At 42.9% G+C, this 16,666-nt stretch overlaps 1 protein-coding gene across 4 annotated transcripts in view; it reads left to right on the top strand.

The window, feature by feature from the left end:
* LOC122625074 (disks large homolog 1) overlaps positions 1–16,666 on the top strand; it is a 58,160-nt gene that overhangs the window by 14,947 nt on the left and 26,547 nt on the right. For 2 of the 4 annotated variants that reach the window (XM_043804944.1, XM_043804941.1), the window contains 2 exons: positions 8,402–8,532; positions 14,642–14,916. In XM_043804944.1, coding sequence (XP_043660879.1) covers positions 8,402–8,532; positions 14,642–14,916 — 406 coding nt within the window. Of the gene's footprint in view, positions 1–8,401; positions 8,533–13,033; positions 14,255–14,641; positions 14,917–16,666 lie in introns of those variants that run through there. The other 2 variants (XM_043804947.1, XM_043804940.1) reach the window with 2 other exon arrangements.

A 16,666-nucleotide genomic window follows, 5' to 3' on the forward strand; every position in this document is an offset into this window, starting at 1 on the left:
GTTCGCCGGCAGAGGAAGCGAGGTGCGAAGCTGAAAAACTTAAAACTAAAAACTATGGCCAAAGTTTTCAATGTTCGTCTATGGGGCCGCCTGCAGGTGCAAGCAGGATGGCCTGCGATTGGGCGATAGAGAGAGGTAGAGGGTGAACAGCATCCAAAATCCGGTAACGCAAGTTTCTTGGCTCCAAAAGAACACTGGCAGAAATTTGAAACCTCTGAAATTGAATGCAAAACGAACATAGGCAGAGAGAAGCACAATTTGAATGTAATTAAAGAAAGAATGAATTGAATGGTCAACAATGAGACTCATTAAAATAACATGCTACAAAATGAATCAGGGTGTTACAAATAAAACCAATTGTGTGTCAAGTTTGAAAACTGCACGTTTCGATGTCCTCTTGATAAAGTTAATTGAGCAATTAAAATTGTATATATTTACTTATTTAATATTCCGCATGGTGGGCAAAAGCCGCGTAACACAATAAAGTAAATAGCGAATTCGATTAAAAAGGAAAACAATTTACTGGAATGTCAACATCAAAATCAACATACCGATTAACGAAACAAAGACGGCTATTGCTCAGTACCATTTGTAGCTCAAATTTCTTACCTAATGTTAATTTCTTACCTATATTTTAGTAGTTGCGACTTGAGTTGCGTTTTATTTTCCAGTGTAGCTGCTGACTCAATTGTGTGAGTAAGTCTTTAAGTTTTACACGCGGCCAACGTCGACTGAAGATGAAGCTGAAGCTGAATCCGAATCTGAAGCGATACAATTGAGCGCGCTCGGATGCGCTGGGCGGCGATGAAGGGGGTGTGAGGGGGCGGTCGATGGGCGGTGGATGGGCGGTGAGGGGCTGTGGGGTTGGAAAAGGTACGAGATGGCCATGTGCTGCGATGTGTAAAAGTCATTGCCTCAGGCGAGCGAGCGAGAGGGAGAGCCGACACAAGGGAGATGGCAATAGCAAGGGGAGAGCCCAAATTGTTTTCCAACTTGGCCATGGAATTGCATTGAGATGCTAGTGCACTGAGCGAACCGTATTAGAATCAAAGACGAATAGGATTGAGAGAGCAAACCAATATTTTATAATAATAACTACATATCAGTCTCTAATAGATACAAATTTGGTTTCAGTTATTATATCTTATCAGGAAGTTTTGGTTTCCGATTCCAATTGCACGACAAAAACCCTGTTTGTTTCGAGTGTATGATGAGCAAGGATGTAGCCGAAATGGGGGCGCGGATCGGGATGCACACGGCCATGGCCATGGCTATATGACTTTGGGTTGGGTCGACCTCAGTGGCCACAGGAATGCGGCGGCTCAGTGGTCCATCTAATGTGGTGCCAGTGGATTCCGATTATTCCATTATTCGATTATCCGATCGGCTCACATGTCCTTGCTCCCAACTGCTGGCAACTGCTGGGAACTGTTGGCATCTGGATCCGCATGTAGGTGTGTTTTAATTCCACCTGTATTCATTTGCCCCCTAACGAGTTTAATCGGAATAATTGATTCTGGCATTCTCAGTGCGAAGCAAACAAAGTGCACAGTAAATTCAGAGCAAATGCCACTGATTTGGTTGTACTGCAAACAATGGAATAACAATCAAAGAAAGTTATTTCTTAAACGTTGAAATCCCTTGTTTTAACTAAAATGTTTAAATAGATTTGCGACACATTTTTGTATACGTAGAGAAGCTGAAATATCCTCTATTAGTTTTTTTTATTCCTTGCTGAACTTACCTCTGACTGCAGACCATCGAACTCAGCAGCTTTTCAATTTTCAAATACCCATACTCACGTTGTTAATTTCGCTATGATTATTTTTTAACATGACAGCCGAGTGCCACGCCCACTTATTCATCACATTCTTGTTCTTTATCTGCTGCATTTGCAGCTGCATTTGTTGTCTTGCTGTCTTGTTTCGTTTTCGTATTCTTTTTCCTTATTTCTGTTTCTGTTTTTGTTTGCCGTTCTGCGTTCTTTGGCTTTTTGTGTGCACCTGAACACATTTTCTTGCTCCACCGTTCACCGTTGCATTTGCAGCGTTTTCCCCAGTTTTTCCCCATCTCGAAGGGCATTATCTAATAACAAAAAAAAAAATAACAAAAAAAATGAGCGGAGAAAGGTTGAGTGAAGAATCGGTTTGTGCCGTTCCGTTCTTCTGTGGCATCGGAATGCTTGATTTCTTGGGTGCCGTTGTCGATTCTTTGGATTCTTCAGCGCTTTACCGTTAGCTTCTCTAATTGGATATGCGCAGATAATGCCTTAATGCCAATTCATTCGATATAAATTATGTACTATACATATGTACATACTACATACATACATAGTACATGTGCAGCCAGTCTGTGATGCTCGCAGTGAAATACCAATTTGTAGATCTGTGCAGTTTGTATGATTCAATTGCGGCTTAAATTATAGAATATATACATATATGCATGTGTATTTATTATCCTAGGCTGTATCCACTTTCATAAACCAGCTCCATTCTTTTCGGATCTGTTTCTAATCTCGAAAGATCGTACTTGTTGTCAGGCGAAGCGAAACCCTGCACGCAACAGCCGAGCAGCAAACAACAAACGGCACAGAATAAGATTATTTCAGCAAGTGATTTCGGTGGGTTGGGGGGCGTGGCAGATCGGCGGGGCAGGTGGAACAGGTGGGGCAGGTGGGGGAGATCTGGAGCTAATTGCAATTTGAAGTCGTCACAAAGAAAACGCCGTGTGTGGGGCAATCAAGCGCGCAAATAAGCAAACAAACGTGAGACAATGCGCACCTGAGACTGAGACACTACGAAAATAAAGAAATTGAAAAGCATAAAACGAAAAGAAACAGAATCAGAAACACTAAAACGAATATAACGAGAACATGACCCTGAGATGATGATTGTCGTCAGCTCATCGCATGTCAAGTGAAGCTTTAATTGAATTCTGTTAGCAGCAAATTATTCAATTCCGGTTTTGCAAAATGCAATTTAAGTCTAAAATGAATTTCACTCTCTGTGGCAGGCGCAATTCAAAAGATGCAGATTTTGCGCTCAAGGGAATTCTTATCCCATTTCTGCATATTCATCGGCCAAGTATAAGGAATAAATCAATTTTCTTTCTATTAATTGCCACCATTTGATGATGGTTTAAATATGCCTTTAATAAAATGCTTACTTAATTACAAATGGAGATGAAAATATCACTTAAAATCACTTGGCTTTCGCTTTCAATTACTTTATATTACTTTTATAATCAGGTTGAGAGTACCTGGTACAAAAAAAAAAGGTAAACAATGCGACCGTCCATCAGCCGTAATCAACCCCAGCCCGCTGTCTCAACCCTTTTGGCCCCACAATTAAACAATTTTCATGTTTACCCAGAAATCCCAATGAGTGGGAACGAAATGTGGAGCACAACACACAAAAAAAAGTGTGCGATAAGCGATAAAGCAACTGCGGCCCATGCGGCGTATGAGTAATGCTCAAATATGCCTGAAGGGGCTTTTTCGCTCTGCAGCGGGGGATGGGGTATAAAAAGAGTGTGTATATAAAAAAAAGTAGTTGAGTAAGGTGCTCACGCTTACACTCATTCAACCCCCGATTGGCTATATCAAATCTGCTTTGACACAAATTGATATGCATGCCTTTTATTTACCAAACAATCGAGTTGAAGACCCGCTTTTGTGAACTTCCCCCCGTTTGACAGATTTATATTTGGGAAACAGGAAAAGCAATGACTGATGCTTATTTTTTAACTTTCTTTTACTCTATTTTTTGGGTAATATTCGGTTAATTAGCTAGCCAGATTCTGAGCAAGCAATTGCAACTATTTGACTTATCCCAAAGCGGATCAAGGTTTTTGTTGACTCGCGTTGCTCGTTTCGAGAATTGTAACTTTTTGTAACTTTGGTATAATTCAACTTCATATTGATTACTTTTGAAAAGTTTTGGCAATGCTGGCGCAACTTAGATTTTAATTGCTCGCCCTGCTGTTTACTTTAAGCCTTTGATTGAGTTTGCCAGCCAGTCAGCCAAAGTGCAGGTGGTCTTGGCCATGAATTCCGCAGATCGCACAGATTTTCCAGATTCCCAAGTTCCAGTCCCGAGAAGAAGAAGGCTTCCAATGCCGGCGTCGGCGACGGGTAATCCGATACTCGATTGTGCGGTTACATAACCCATGTGCACATGATTCGTAGATAAAAGACGGAGACAAATAATAACAATTCGCACACTTCGATAACCAAGCACACCTGTATCTCTGTATCTTAGTATCTCTGTATCCGTGTGCCTCTGCAGCATTGTGTTTTTCTCTCGCAGATAATGCGTTATAAAACGAAATCTTCTTCTATTTACCAAACGGGTTTCGATTCGCTCACATCAAATAATAAAAGGAAAAAAGAAAAGAAACGTTAAAAGCCGCAAAACAGCCAACGAAGAAGGCCAAAATATAATCATAATAATTACATATATCATATTTTATTTATGTATGTTTGTACGCTCTGCAAGAATTCGCTGCAATTAAGTTGGCAAGTTCTCTCATTAAAATATTTAAAATCAACATATTTGCATTATAATGTTAATCATTTAATGGCCAATTAGTATGTTTGCCGCAAAGTGTGACTTTTCCATGCGGTTATCCGGCACATTGTATACCCTTTTTTCACTATATGTACTATCACTATACATTACATTATACATTGCAATTCAATTAAATTTTGATTGCAAATTGCACAAAAAAATTCGTTCGAGCGATATGCGACCATTGTTATTATTTTTTCATTATTTTTTCTGCATCTTTTTGTTATTTTCCTTGTTATTATTTTGCTGTTCACTCTTTCTGTGCTAAAGGCCAGGGCCAAAAGTAAGCAACAAAAGCTGAATTAAAAATCACAGCAAATGGCAAACAGTTGGCTGTTTTGCCTGGCCTTCATTGTAGATTCAATAAACTTGTATAGGAAATATGAGACTTTGCTGCTTGCACACTCAATACTCATTGTTATATTCTCAAAAGCGAATTCCTCCTACATTTGATAGACGCATATTACGAAATTGTACGATGCTGGCTATCATGGTTACATACAGATGCCAGAGCATAGTGATTTTACTGATGGGCTACTATGGCATGATAAACACACATCCAATCCGCCGAAAAGTTTCGCATAGCTCGATTTGCGGTTTGAGCTTCCACTGCCTCCAATTGAAAATCCAATCCATCGATTCCACCGACCACTGATTCCGGCAATTCCACCTGCAGTTTGGAAATCCAGGAAGTTGGCGGCAGGTACTTTTCACCCACCATTTTGTATGTACATACATATGTATGTACTACGTTCATATGTACATCCATGCATTGTGCATATTGTGGAGGCTTGTTGCTGTTGCTGTTGCTCCTAGTTGCCAATGCCATCGTTTGCTATATATGTATATGTATGTTGCAGGCACTTCTCACGTGGTTTCTGCAATTTGAGTGCACTTTGGTTTATTGTTTATCGATTTGCTTGCGGGCAATTAAAGTCCCTTCTACTCCACCGACTCTCTTCATCCGCTACTTTTCATTGCGATTCAAGATTCCAGATACCAGAGCAGACCCATAGACCCATTAAACGGCGAAGTTTCCGCCATCACCTCAGCTCCTTGGTTACTCTTGAAATGTGTGAAGTGCCACACGAGCGGGGTAACAGGAGATGCGGTAGAGAACACAATACATCTCGACGGGGCAATACTCTATACGAGTATAAACAAGCACCAAAGATCAATTTCTGGCTTTTAATTTGGTTAATTACTTGAGCTAAAAGACAGTGAAATAATGGTTTGAAGCGTTCGTTACTTACGTTTCTTTGGGATACACCTATAGGTACATATGTATCTTTGAGTTTTCCTTTGTGACAGCAAGTCCGACACCATAATTAAGGCGGTGATAAAGGTTTATTTACTTAGTGGAGCACCCAATAAAAGTTCATACCCATATACCGCGCATACTCGTTGCAAAAACATCTAAAAGTTAACAACTGTGCAACAAACAGCACTTTGTTGAAATAGTTGATGTTTATGCACTCTTCGCAGCGACAAACACAAATGTGCAAAATGACAGTAAACGCACAATTCCCTTTTTATTTGCAAATAAAGTAGGGACAAACTCTGGTCGAAATGACAGCTGTGTACTCAAATCGGATTTAAATAATAAATATTATTGGCAAAGTGAATGAGTGACCACAAAGTAAATAATTTATACATTTTTTTTAAACTGGATGTTACTGTTTTTTCAAAAGACTTCAACATTAATTAAAATGGTACGAATATGTAGGGTACAAGTTGTGTAAACTCGTTAAACTGTCTGATAGATGGAGTAGGCCCCTGTTTTACCCTTTCCTCTTTGGTCTCACCTGTCGTCTTCTCGGGCCGCAAGACCTATTAATGGTTAATTAAGGTTAATAATATTGCACAAACACTCAACACAACGGAGAGCAACGAGAGCTCAAAGAACAACAAATTGCGGACAATGGACAATGGGCAACGGAGAGTGGACAACGAACAAGGCACTACGGACGGACGGCAAACGGACGGACAGTAATGGACACCTGTGATGACTACGTCAACAGCTTGCTACTCGATTACGAGCCTTTGCATGTGTCAATGGGGCGGTGTTCGGTGTCCAGTGTTCGCTGTCCGCCCTTTGACAACAACCCCTCAGCCACCCAAATCCCACCCCCTTCCCTATTTTTTTCTTCTCCGGACGGACATGAACTCAATCGGAATCGCAATTGCCCGGACTTTAAGAGGCGCTCGACTGACACGGCATGTCAAGACTTATGAGAGGAATGCCGAAAGGGGCTGTGTCGCGGAAATGAATGACACAAGCGAAAGGCACACACATGGACACCCGCACCAATACCAACACACGGACAGGGACACGCACAGGGTCACACATACACACAGAGATACATATACTCTCGCGCGCACAAATGAGATTAAAAGTCAGAAACTTGGAGCTCGGAAAACGCACGGTAGTTTCTCCAACTCGCAAAAACGCCCCCGCACCAACCCTTCGCCTGCATGCAGTGAAAACCCCATACACTGCCCAAAAACACTTCAACATTTGTTGTACGGTAGAGTCTTTAAATTCCAATATTCCTAATTCACGTTATATCATGCCTTCTTCTTGCTACTTTACGTAAGGACTGCATGACCAGTTGTAGGTCACAGTTAGGTTGAATCTTTTCAGTTGATCTGTCGACCAATGTAGGTCTGGATTTATTCCAAGTGTAGGAGGAGTGAGGGGGCGGTAGGTTCAACGACATGTAGCGACATCGAGGCTGACAACGCGGCGCCTAATTGGATCTGGCTCGAGCGCTCCACTTTTGCCCGGGCACAACTGGGGGGTGTAGGGGTTCAATGGGGCGGTGGGGTGGTATTTGGGGCTGGGGGGATGCGCCCTCGGATCGAGGGCGTCTTTGGCCCCATACGTACCCCATAGCCAGCAGCAGCCTGTAAAGCCCACCGCTTTTTGACGCAATCAACAGCCGAAAACGCAAGGGCAGCGAAATGAAATTAAAGCCGAGGTCATGGGGAGGGTTGCTTAGTGGGTGGTTTTGGGTGGTTTGGGTGGGCTTGGTTTCGGTTTTTCGATGGGAGTGCAGCCAAAAAGCAATAAAAGTGACAAGAAAAGTTCAGACGCTGAGTGGGCGACGAAGAAGGATAAGGACAAGGAGCCAGCAACATGAAGAAAGTGGATTTGGGACGGCGAAAAGTGGGCGGTTGTCGTTACTGTCAGCAACCAGAAAATTTTTAGCAAAACTTTTAGCCACCATCTCTCTTTTCGAAAAAAAAAACAACCCACACATACTCCAAAAAAAAAAACCAAAAAAAACGGAATGAGAAACAGGCATAAAAACGATTCCCAGGCGGCAACATTTTTGTGGCCCGTGAATGCACTCATGAATATGTATCGAACGATTCGTTTAGAGCGCCGTGAATGCAGCGAATGAGCGTTAGGGGAGTACCAAAAAAACCGAAAGGACTAAGCCGCAGTGATGCCTGTCGTAATGGCGCAAATCATTGCTTAGGTCAGTGACGTCAACTCCCAAAACGATCATAGGCGGCTTTCGTCACTAGTCTCTACTCGTATGTAGCATTTGGGATATATGTATGTATGTATTTATATGTTAGCGTTGGGATGAATAGCTTTCGAAATGAAATTTAACAACTGTAATTAAGGGGAAGCTTATGACGCAAAGTATTGGTGTTTAAATATATATGTACCATAACTATAAGAGCATTGCTTCGTCACCAGAGCGAATCTACTGTCCAATTTTGGGGCTCCTTCTGCTCGAGAGATCCCGGGCAATTAAGCGCCCTGCTAAATGTTTAATGTCCCAAATTAATTATTCCAACCACTTGTCTCCCTCTTGCAGCCTGGGATATTGGCAACTCGGTGCAGGACGCCTTCGTCATCGCCGTCGAGGAGCACGCCCGCGAACGTCTGCAGAGATTGGCGGCCTTGAACCGGGTCACGCCCGTCGACATCACCCAGCTGTCCAAAAAGGTGAGTGACCCGCCCACTTGGGTTCCATATCTGCCAATTTCTGGTTGGCTTTCGTTTTACTCAGCTCCGGCAGTTTGATCACATCCTTATGGTATTTTTTAAGGAGGTTTGCAGGATATTTTCTAGATTACCGGAATTTCAAGTTTAATTGAAGCCGTATTTTCTCAAAAATGTTGGGCATATTTTTTAACCAAATTTTCAGTTTGATGCTATTTGTTTTGCATTCGAATTTAACAGCAGGTTTTAAAGAGTTTTTTCGCCATTTATAAGGTGCACATATCTAGAATACTTTTCCAATTAAAAAGTTTTCTGGCCTGCAAAGGAGTTATTTATTCTTTGGTTATTTCCGGGAAATTTCGGTTGCCAACTTGCCAGATTCTTTACACTTGACTTGCATTTCTACGTAATTTCTGGAAGTTTTAATGACACATGTCTCGAACATTTTTCAAGTTCTTAACACTAATTAAATCAAAATCAAAATGTAGTAGTGAAATGAATTCCTAACTGGCATGTAAGGTAATGCTTTACAAAATCAAGGCCACTACTACTGAAATTGGAAACCAATTTGGGATTATAGGTCAACTGCGGCAATTTGTTGCCTTTTCTGCACAGGATTAACTTATTGTTTTTGCCCAAGGACATTAGCAGGACCAAGACTTTTTCCGAGAAATTACAATGCTATTTTTAGGTTTTCCCTTGGCTTTTTTTTTTTAGCGTGGGCTTCCGTAGGATTTTCTCTTACGGCTGCTGGAAGTGCATATTCGATGGAAAGGAAAAGGAGAAAAAAATGGCAAATCAGGATGGGGAATTCCCGGAAAGTGCTACACCGTTTTTCTCCTCGCCTTCTGTTTGCTTTTTTTTGTTTTGTTTTGTTGCCGGTTTGTGTGGCATGTGGCATGTGGCATTGAGGCAAACATGAATGTGAGCCATTTTATTTGCAGGCTGTGTGTTTGGCCCGATTTGGTTGGGAAACTGAAATTGAAAACGAAAACGAAAACGTTTTATCAAAACAGCTTTCTATCACACATGGTGTGGAGTCTGGAGTCCACTGTTATTGGCATAACTGAGTGACCGGAGGCCACTCCCAAATGCCAAAACCAAAATACAAAAATACACAATACACAATACAAGCTGCAAGATACAAAATGCGAAATGCAAAAAATGAGGAAGTCTGCTCGCTCGCAAAATTCAATTAAAAATTCAGCAAACCCAACACGAGCCAGTAGACTACAGACTGCTAACTATATAGTGGACTGAAACTAAAAGTGGAAACAAAAGCAGACACACAACTAACGTAAAGAGTGAATAAAACAACGAAAAGCTCACAGCAAACGTTGTATAAACTTGAAAACAAAATCCAAAAAAAACAACAAAAAACAACAAATTGCCATCAAAAGTTACGCAAAACGGATAAAAAAAAATAGAAAAAATCGAGGCAAATAAAACATAAAATTAAAAGAAACATATATACAAATAAAAACAAAACAGTGGCCCAGGGGAAAAATGGGGAGTAAATGCAAATGCAAATCACATATGTGGGTAATTGAAAGTGAACGCTGCAATCCCATTTGCATGTGCGACCAAAAGAGTGAGTGTACGTATTCACATGGGGCTAATAAAGCGATTCGGTCTTCGGAGTTACATAACATTACCGATTCCCAAAATGAGGTACACAACAAAAGTAGATATGGATAAATATATAACCAGAAAGTGGGTTCATATCAGCTGGAACAGTGCACTATTACATATATCAGACATTCCTAAGAAATCTGTGAGTGAAATGAACTTTTATTTTGTTAATAGCCTACGAGTACTATATAAGAAAAGTACTATTTTTTCCTGTGTAGGTTTTTGAGTCTGTGGGCCAGTGAATAAATTCATTAGCTATTCATTGTGCGTATTAACAGTATCGTTGCGCTCACAGTTTAAGCACAAAAGATCGCGCTGAATGAAACGACATATTGCAAATCATTTGCATGCAAATAACATCGATTACATGTATACATTTGACTTGCATTGCTTTCTATATTCACTGCAACTATTTTGTATTATTAACTATTGGACTTGGTGCAATATTTGAGTTTTCTTTTCTTGTTGAAATAAATCTTTGAATAACAAATGACATTCATGCTTAAATTTGATTCATTCTGCTCACAATGAACACACCCAGGTATTCAGAACATAGTTCGGTTTTTCTGTACAAATCATTACAATACAAGGGCGGCATTCTCCTGTCGAGGGTTCCAAAAGTGATTGAATTGAGTGCATTGTTGTGCCCAATAATTTGGTCACTCGATTCGGTGGCTGGCGGCGAATGGGAAAATAGGAAAATGGGAAAATGGGAAATCGCGGAGTTCGAGAGGCTCTCATTGCGATGGAATGGATTACGCATTAACCGCATCGAGAGCTGCGCCAAACCCGACTACCCTAGAATCACGCGGTAGCCCACGGAATGCCCCGCAACCCGCAATGCCGATCCCCTCGTGCTTCCAGCAGTTTTAAGCGCATCAAGTGCTTTTGTCATCATCGTCATCACAGTTGAACGCTCCAACAATTGCTTTCAGCTTTCCGGACGTCCCATGCCATGGGGGTCAGGTGCGGTGCGGTTCAGTTCAGTTCGGTTAGGATAGGATAGGTTTTGGTATGAATCTGGGGATCTGGATTGGGTTGGGCTGGGCTTGGATTGAATTGGATTGGGTTACTCCAGCTGGAGTGGGGGTGGTACTGGTACTGGTACTTTTTTTTTGTCTAGGATGCGCTAGAGTGGCGCTGCGGGGCGGTGAGTCAATCGTTTGTTGCCAGGCCAACCGAACAAATGATTTTGCATACTCAAACAAACGTGAATATGCATATCAGTACACTGAGAGCAATACCAGTACTTAGGCAATAAAAATATTTATGCTAAAGAGCATAGAGTATACAGTGGGAAATAAGTTGAAGTGGTTCAGATATATTGTAGCATACATTTGTACAGTTGGTTTAAAACGTATGCTTATTATTTTCCCGCCGTGTATACATGCATCGATTTATCCAATAAGTGTTGAAGTGCGTAGGTGGATCATTGGGTGGGGCTGGCAGATGCTGTATGCATGTATGCTTGTACGTATGTATTTAGTATGTTTGTATATAAGGTATATGTGGCAACTGGGAGCCACGACACTTCACTCCGCCATCGAGAGAATCCACAAGCCGATGCGGTAGACTGACAAACCGACTTGGCTGTCAATAATCCGATAAAATGCGAACAAAAAATACGCTCACGGCGTATGGGTGGGTGGCAGGAAAAAAGGAATTATATAGATATACATAAGCCATAGGGAGTGAAGTGAGAATCTGCCGCAGGCGTTAAGTACCCCTACTCGGTTTTGCTTTTTATTTTTCGTATATATGTATACTTTCATTCTACAACCAACTTGGGCGCCTCAACCTCAGGTAATTGCATCAAAAGAGCCCCATAATTCAAATTGTTCATTTATGTTCACTTTTTTATATATATGCTGACACTTAGCCATAGCTATTGGCAAGCCGAAGTGCCGAAGAAGGTTAAGGCCAATTGGATTGGCTAGGATATATGTATGTAGCACACTATGTGCATGTGCGAAGACCCAAAGGCGTCTTAATTGACAGGCACTGAATGCGGTGTAGATTGTGGGTGCAGTTCAGTGGGTCTTTGGTCTGGCCACCTACCTACATTACTACCCAGTGAAAAAATGGCATACAAACCAAAACCAAACCCAGACGCAGACGAAGACTCACCCACCCACACACACGCACACACACACGCACACACACACGCACACGCATGCCGCCCAGCCACAATAATGGATGTGGCATGTTCGTCGCATTAATAATTCATATTTCATTAGGGGAACAGCATCAATACAGCGACGACTTGAAGCGGGGGCGTGGCAGGCGTTACTTGGTTAGCTTTATTTTAATGGAATTTGATTGATTTGCATATATGCGAAACGAAGCCTGTCAGCGGTGTTAAACGATGACAGTTTTCAGCTCTTACTTATTTCGGGTTTTCGGTCTTTGTGCTGCCACAATGAAAAGTGCAAACAGAAATTTGATTGGTAGTTTGACAATGTGTTGTTGCACTCAATGAATGAATGGTTATCATAATAGTCACATAAAGTGCAACACATGTACGCAAATGTTTGACAGCATTCAACGAGTTGAAATGAGTGTATTTCTCATGAATTAGGGTATTTTTCTCTTTGTTTTTTTGCGATTTTGATGTTAACAACTTATAAAACTCCAAATTTTGAATATTAAACATTTTAAATTTGCGAAAATGTTCAGTTTTTGATATATTTAAGTATGGAATCTATAAAAACCTCAAAAATAGTAAATTTAAGTGCTTCCTGCGTTTGCTTTTAATGTTTACTTTTCGAGAAAAGAAAAAAAAATTGGGGTTTTTTGGGTTCGTGATTCCTGTGCTAAATTTACATTCTAAAACATTCTAAACCACTTTCAACAAATTTGTCGGTTGGAACAGCTGCAGCAAACGAAGAGCGGCACGGCGACCAGTCAGCGCCAGGACCTCAGCTTCCTGAACGAGTCGACGCCGATCTATGTGACGTCCTTCACGAGCAACCAGATCACCTGCAGCAGTTCCACGATGACGACGGCCACCGCCGGCGGGCCGATCAGTGCACCATCGCTGGCAACGGCCACCACCACCGTGCCGACGGCATCCTCCCACACCACCACGGTGGTGGCCCAGATCGAGCACGGGGCATCGGCGCTGGTCAGTGCCGCTGTGGCCGCAGCCACTGCGGCGGATCGCAATGCCAATAGCACCACATCGGCGGCCCTGAAACAGACGGCCAATTGCACTGGCAATAGCATCAGCAGTTTCGGCACCGCCAGCACCACCAGCAGCCAGTCGACCAGCAGTGCCACGGGGCACATCTACCAGACCAGCCAGGCGCAGCAGCAGCAGCTGCAACAGTTGCAGCAACAACTTGCGGCCGCCGCAGCGGCGGGGAAGCCATTGCAGGCCAAGTCGCTGTTGGCCAGCAGCTTGCAGCATTTGGCCGAGGAGGTGGACAACGAGGATCTGGACGATGATGACGATGTGGACGGGGCCAACTATTGTGGCATAACCTATATAAGCTACAACAACAAGCATGCCCAGTTGCCGACGACAACATTGCCGGCCACCACCGCGTTGCCAGCGGCAGCTGCATCATTGGCCACCACAGCGGCGATTTACCAACAGAGGCAACAGCATCAGGTGCACCACCACAACCACCCACCAACGACGAGCCAACTCAATCGACCCACAGCACCGGCGCCGCTGCAACTCGGAGGTCCTGTCAATCCCAGTTTCGTGGATGCCCAGACATCCACATCACCGCTGATGGCACAGCACTTGCAGCAGCAGCAGCAGCATGATGTGGATGCAGCACCACCCTCGTCGTCATCGTCATCGGTGGTGGTGATGGAACGGCATGTGCACGGCACCACCACGCCCAAAACGGAGTACTCCACGGCCATATCGAGTGGCCAATTGCAGCAGGCCTTTGCCGAATTGCAGCTGCACTCGAGCAACAATAATGCAACACAGCAGCAGCAGCAGCATCAGCAGCAACATTTACTTTTAAGCAACAACAATAATAGCAATAATTCAATGGCAGCGGCACAGACAACTGCATCTCTGATGAAGAATTGTGATCTACTGATATCGAACAATCTGTATCCACCGAGAAGAGAGGTGATATATGATATACATATATGTACATATGCGAGGTGGCACATGAATGACCCTCCATTTGTATTTCTTTGTGTTTTGGTTTTTGCGGAATATTGAGTTTCCTTTTGGCAGCCTTTGATTGATTTAAATTACATTTCATTGAGGAATTTATTTGGTTCTAGCTTCTGTTGAATTTCCTTCTGCATGCAAGTGAATTACGAATTGATTTTGAAGTTGTTCAAGAATTCATTTAATTGGGATAGTAATTCAATTTATTATCCGAACTGGAATTGGTTTTGAGCCAGGACTGTCTTAAGCCTGCACTTGAGTTTTATTTCGTTCGATTTGTGAAAAATTCATCCACTTGATTTTCATGTTCTAATGTATACTCTTTTGCCTACTCCACAGTTACTAGAAGACGTCATAGTCCATCAAGCCAGTGATGTGCATTCATACAGCTCGAGTGCATCAGCAGCGATCGCCAGCAGCAGCAGCAGCAGAACACAGCAGCATCATCAGTTGCTGAGTGCCGCCTACGAGTTGCAGCAACAACAGCAACAGCAACAGCAGCAGTTGCAACTGCAGCAGCAGCAGCAGCAACAGAACAGTCCCACAAGTAGCATATCAATTGGAAGAACTGAACTTTTACTGGGCGATCAGAGTTTGCGGCAGGATCCCAGAGGGTGAGTTTATACTATTCGCCTTTTTTCTTATCCGTCTAAATTACGCGAGTTACGACCACAAGTTCCAAGTGATAATGTCTTTAAGGAGCAAATACTTAAGAATTGGGAAGTGTTTGAGTCACTGTGTCCTTGCTAAATGATCTCGAGGGATGGCAAATAATGTAGCCTAACCTACAGGCGCTGTCGCGTAGCAGTGCCTGTCAAACTGCCTTGTTTTTCCGTTTTTCGTTTTGTTTGTCCGCTGATTTATTTGACCAACACTGCGAGCGTGTTTGTGCGTCTGTGTTTGCATTTTATGAAGCATTTATTACCGCTCCTCGCCGCTCTCACCCTTTGAATTCCTTCTGTTTTTTTTTTTTGCCAACTATGGTAGCTACTGGGCCGAAGCGTTGGCCCTCCGGCTTGAATGGAATTTTTCGCGCTGCGGAAATACCCAACATGTGGGCCCACACACATACTCACACAAATGCTGAATACACCCAAATGCACTGACACACTGCACGAGCTGAGTTTTTATGACTGCTTATTTATTTACTCGCTCTGCTCGCTGGGTTTTCCACCTGGCTGGATCGCAGCAGCTCCGTCCTGCATCCTTATTCCCATTCCCATTCGCATCCGCATTCGCATTCGCATCCGTATCCGCATCCTTGTTCGAGCTCCGCCTTTGGCCATCGCTGACATTTTTCACACATTTTTCCCAGTGCTCGCACTCTGTCCCTCTCGCTTTGGCACCACTCAACCCCTCTCGTTCGTCCTTGCCAAACGAACCTGTTGTGATTTCGCCTTCAGCGACAAACTATTCGCAGACAGCAGCGGAAAAGTGATTAGCACCCTTCCGATGGGTTGGGTATTCAATACAAATATTATCTTGTAAGTTTATTATTCCAAGAAAATTGCTAAACTTTGTTTGAATTCTGAACATACGACAAAGTGTATAGATACAACTTTTATCCTGGATTCCTTTTTTATTTGGGGATGTGTATGTCTGGCCTGCACTGTACGTTTCCCCGCGTAAGTCAACCCAGCATCCTTTTCTCCACTCCCCCTGGCCCATAATGCCCCTCGCCACCCCACGACGTTCCATTTAAGCACGTGCGCATTCATTTTATGCTCATTATTAATTAACGAGTTATTTTCCTCGCCCGGCAATGAATATTTATACATTTTTAATCGATTTTTCCGCTTCTGACTGATAAAAGCATCAGCAGTTTGGCGGCAATTGCACAGTTTGGTGGCCATTGATATGGCGCATAGCAATTAGGCCGATGGGGTCGCCGTTTTTCCGTTTTCCCGTTTTGCAGGTCAGTTTGTGGTCACTTCACGATGACCCTCCTGCCAGCTGACTCGTTCTATGGCCTCGGTGTCCTCTTCCAACGTCCACAATTGAAAACCTGCTGACTAATCAGTTGCAGACAGTGACAGCACACAGACTTTGCTGATGACCACGATGATGATGGGCAGTGGCGCGCATAAAGGGGGTTGTTATGCTGCCATTTATGCGAAGTATGCAAAATAGATTGGCTATTTCTATGGCCCTTGTGTGGTATGTAATACAAAAATGTGTGTCACCAATTGAAATTGGATTTGCGTTCTTTAAGAAAACACATTAAGCGGGTTATTGTTAATTTACAATCATTGTTAAGACTTGAAGTGCCATAGTTTTTTATGTTTACGCCCCCTCTGTATGCGCCCCTGTTGACGACACTTGATACGACGACGCATTGCACATTGCACTTGATGTGCATTATCT

Source organism: Drosophila teissieri, chromosome X, assembly GCF_016746235.2.
Source record: "Drosophila teissieri strain GT53w chromosome X, Prin_Dtei_1.1, whole genome shotgun sequence".
NCBI classification, from domain to species: Eukaryota; Metazoa; Arthropoda; class Insecta; order Diptera; family Drosophilidae; genus Drosophila; species Drosophila teissieri.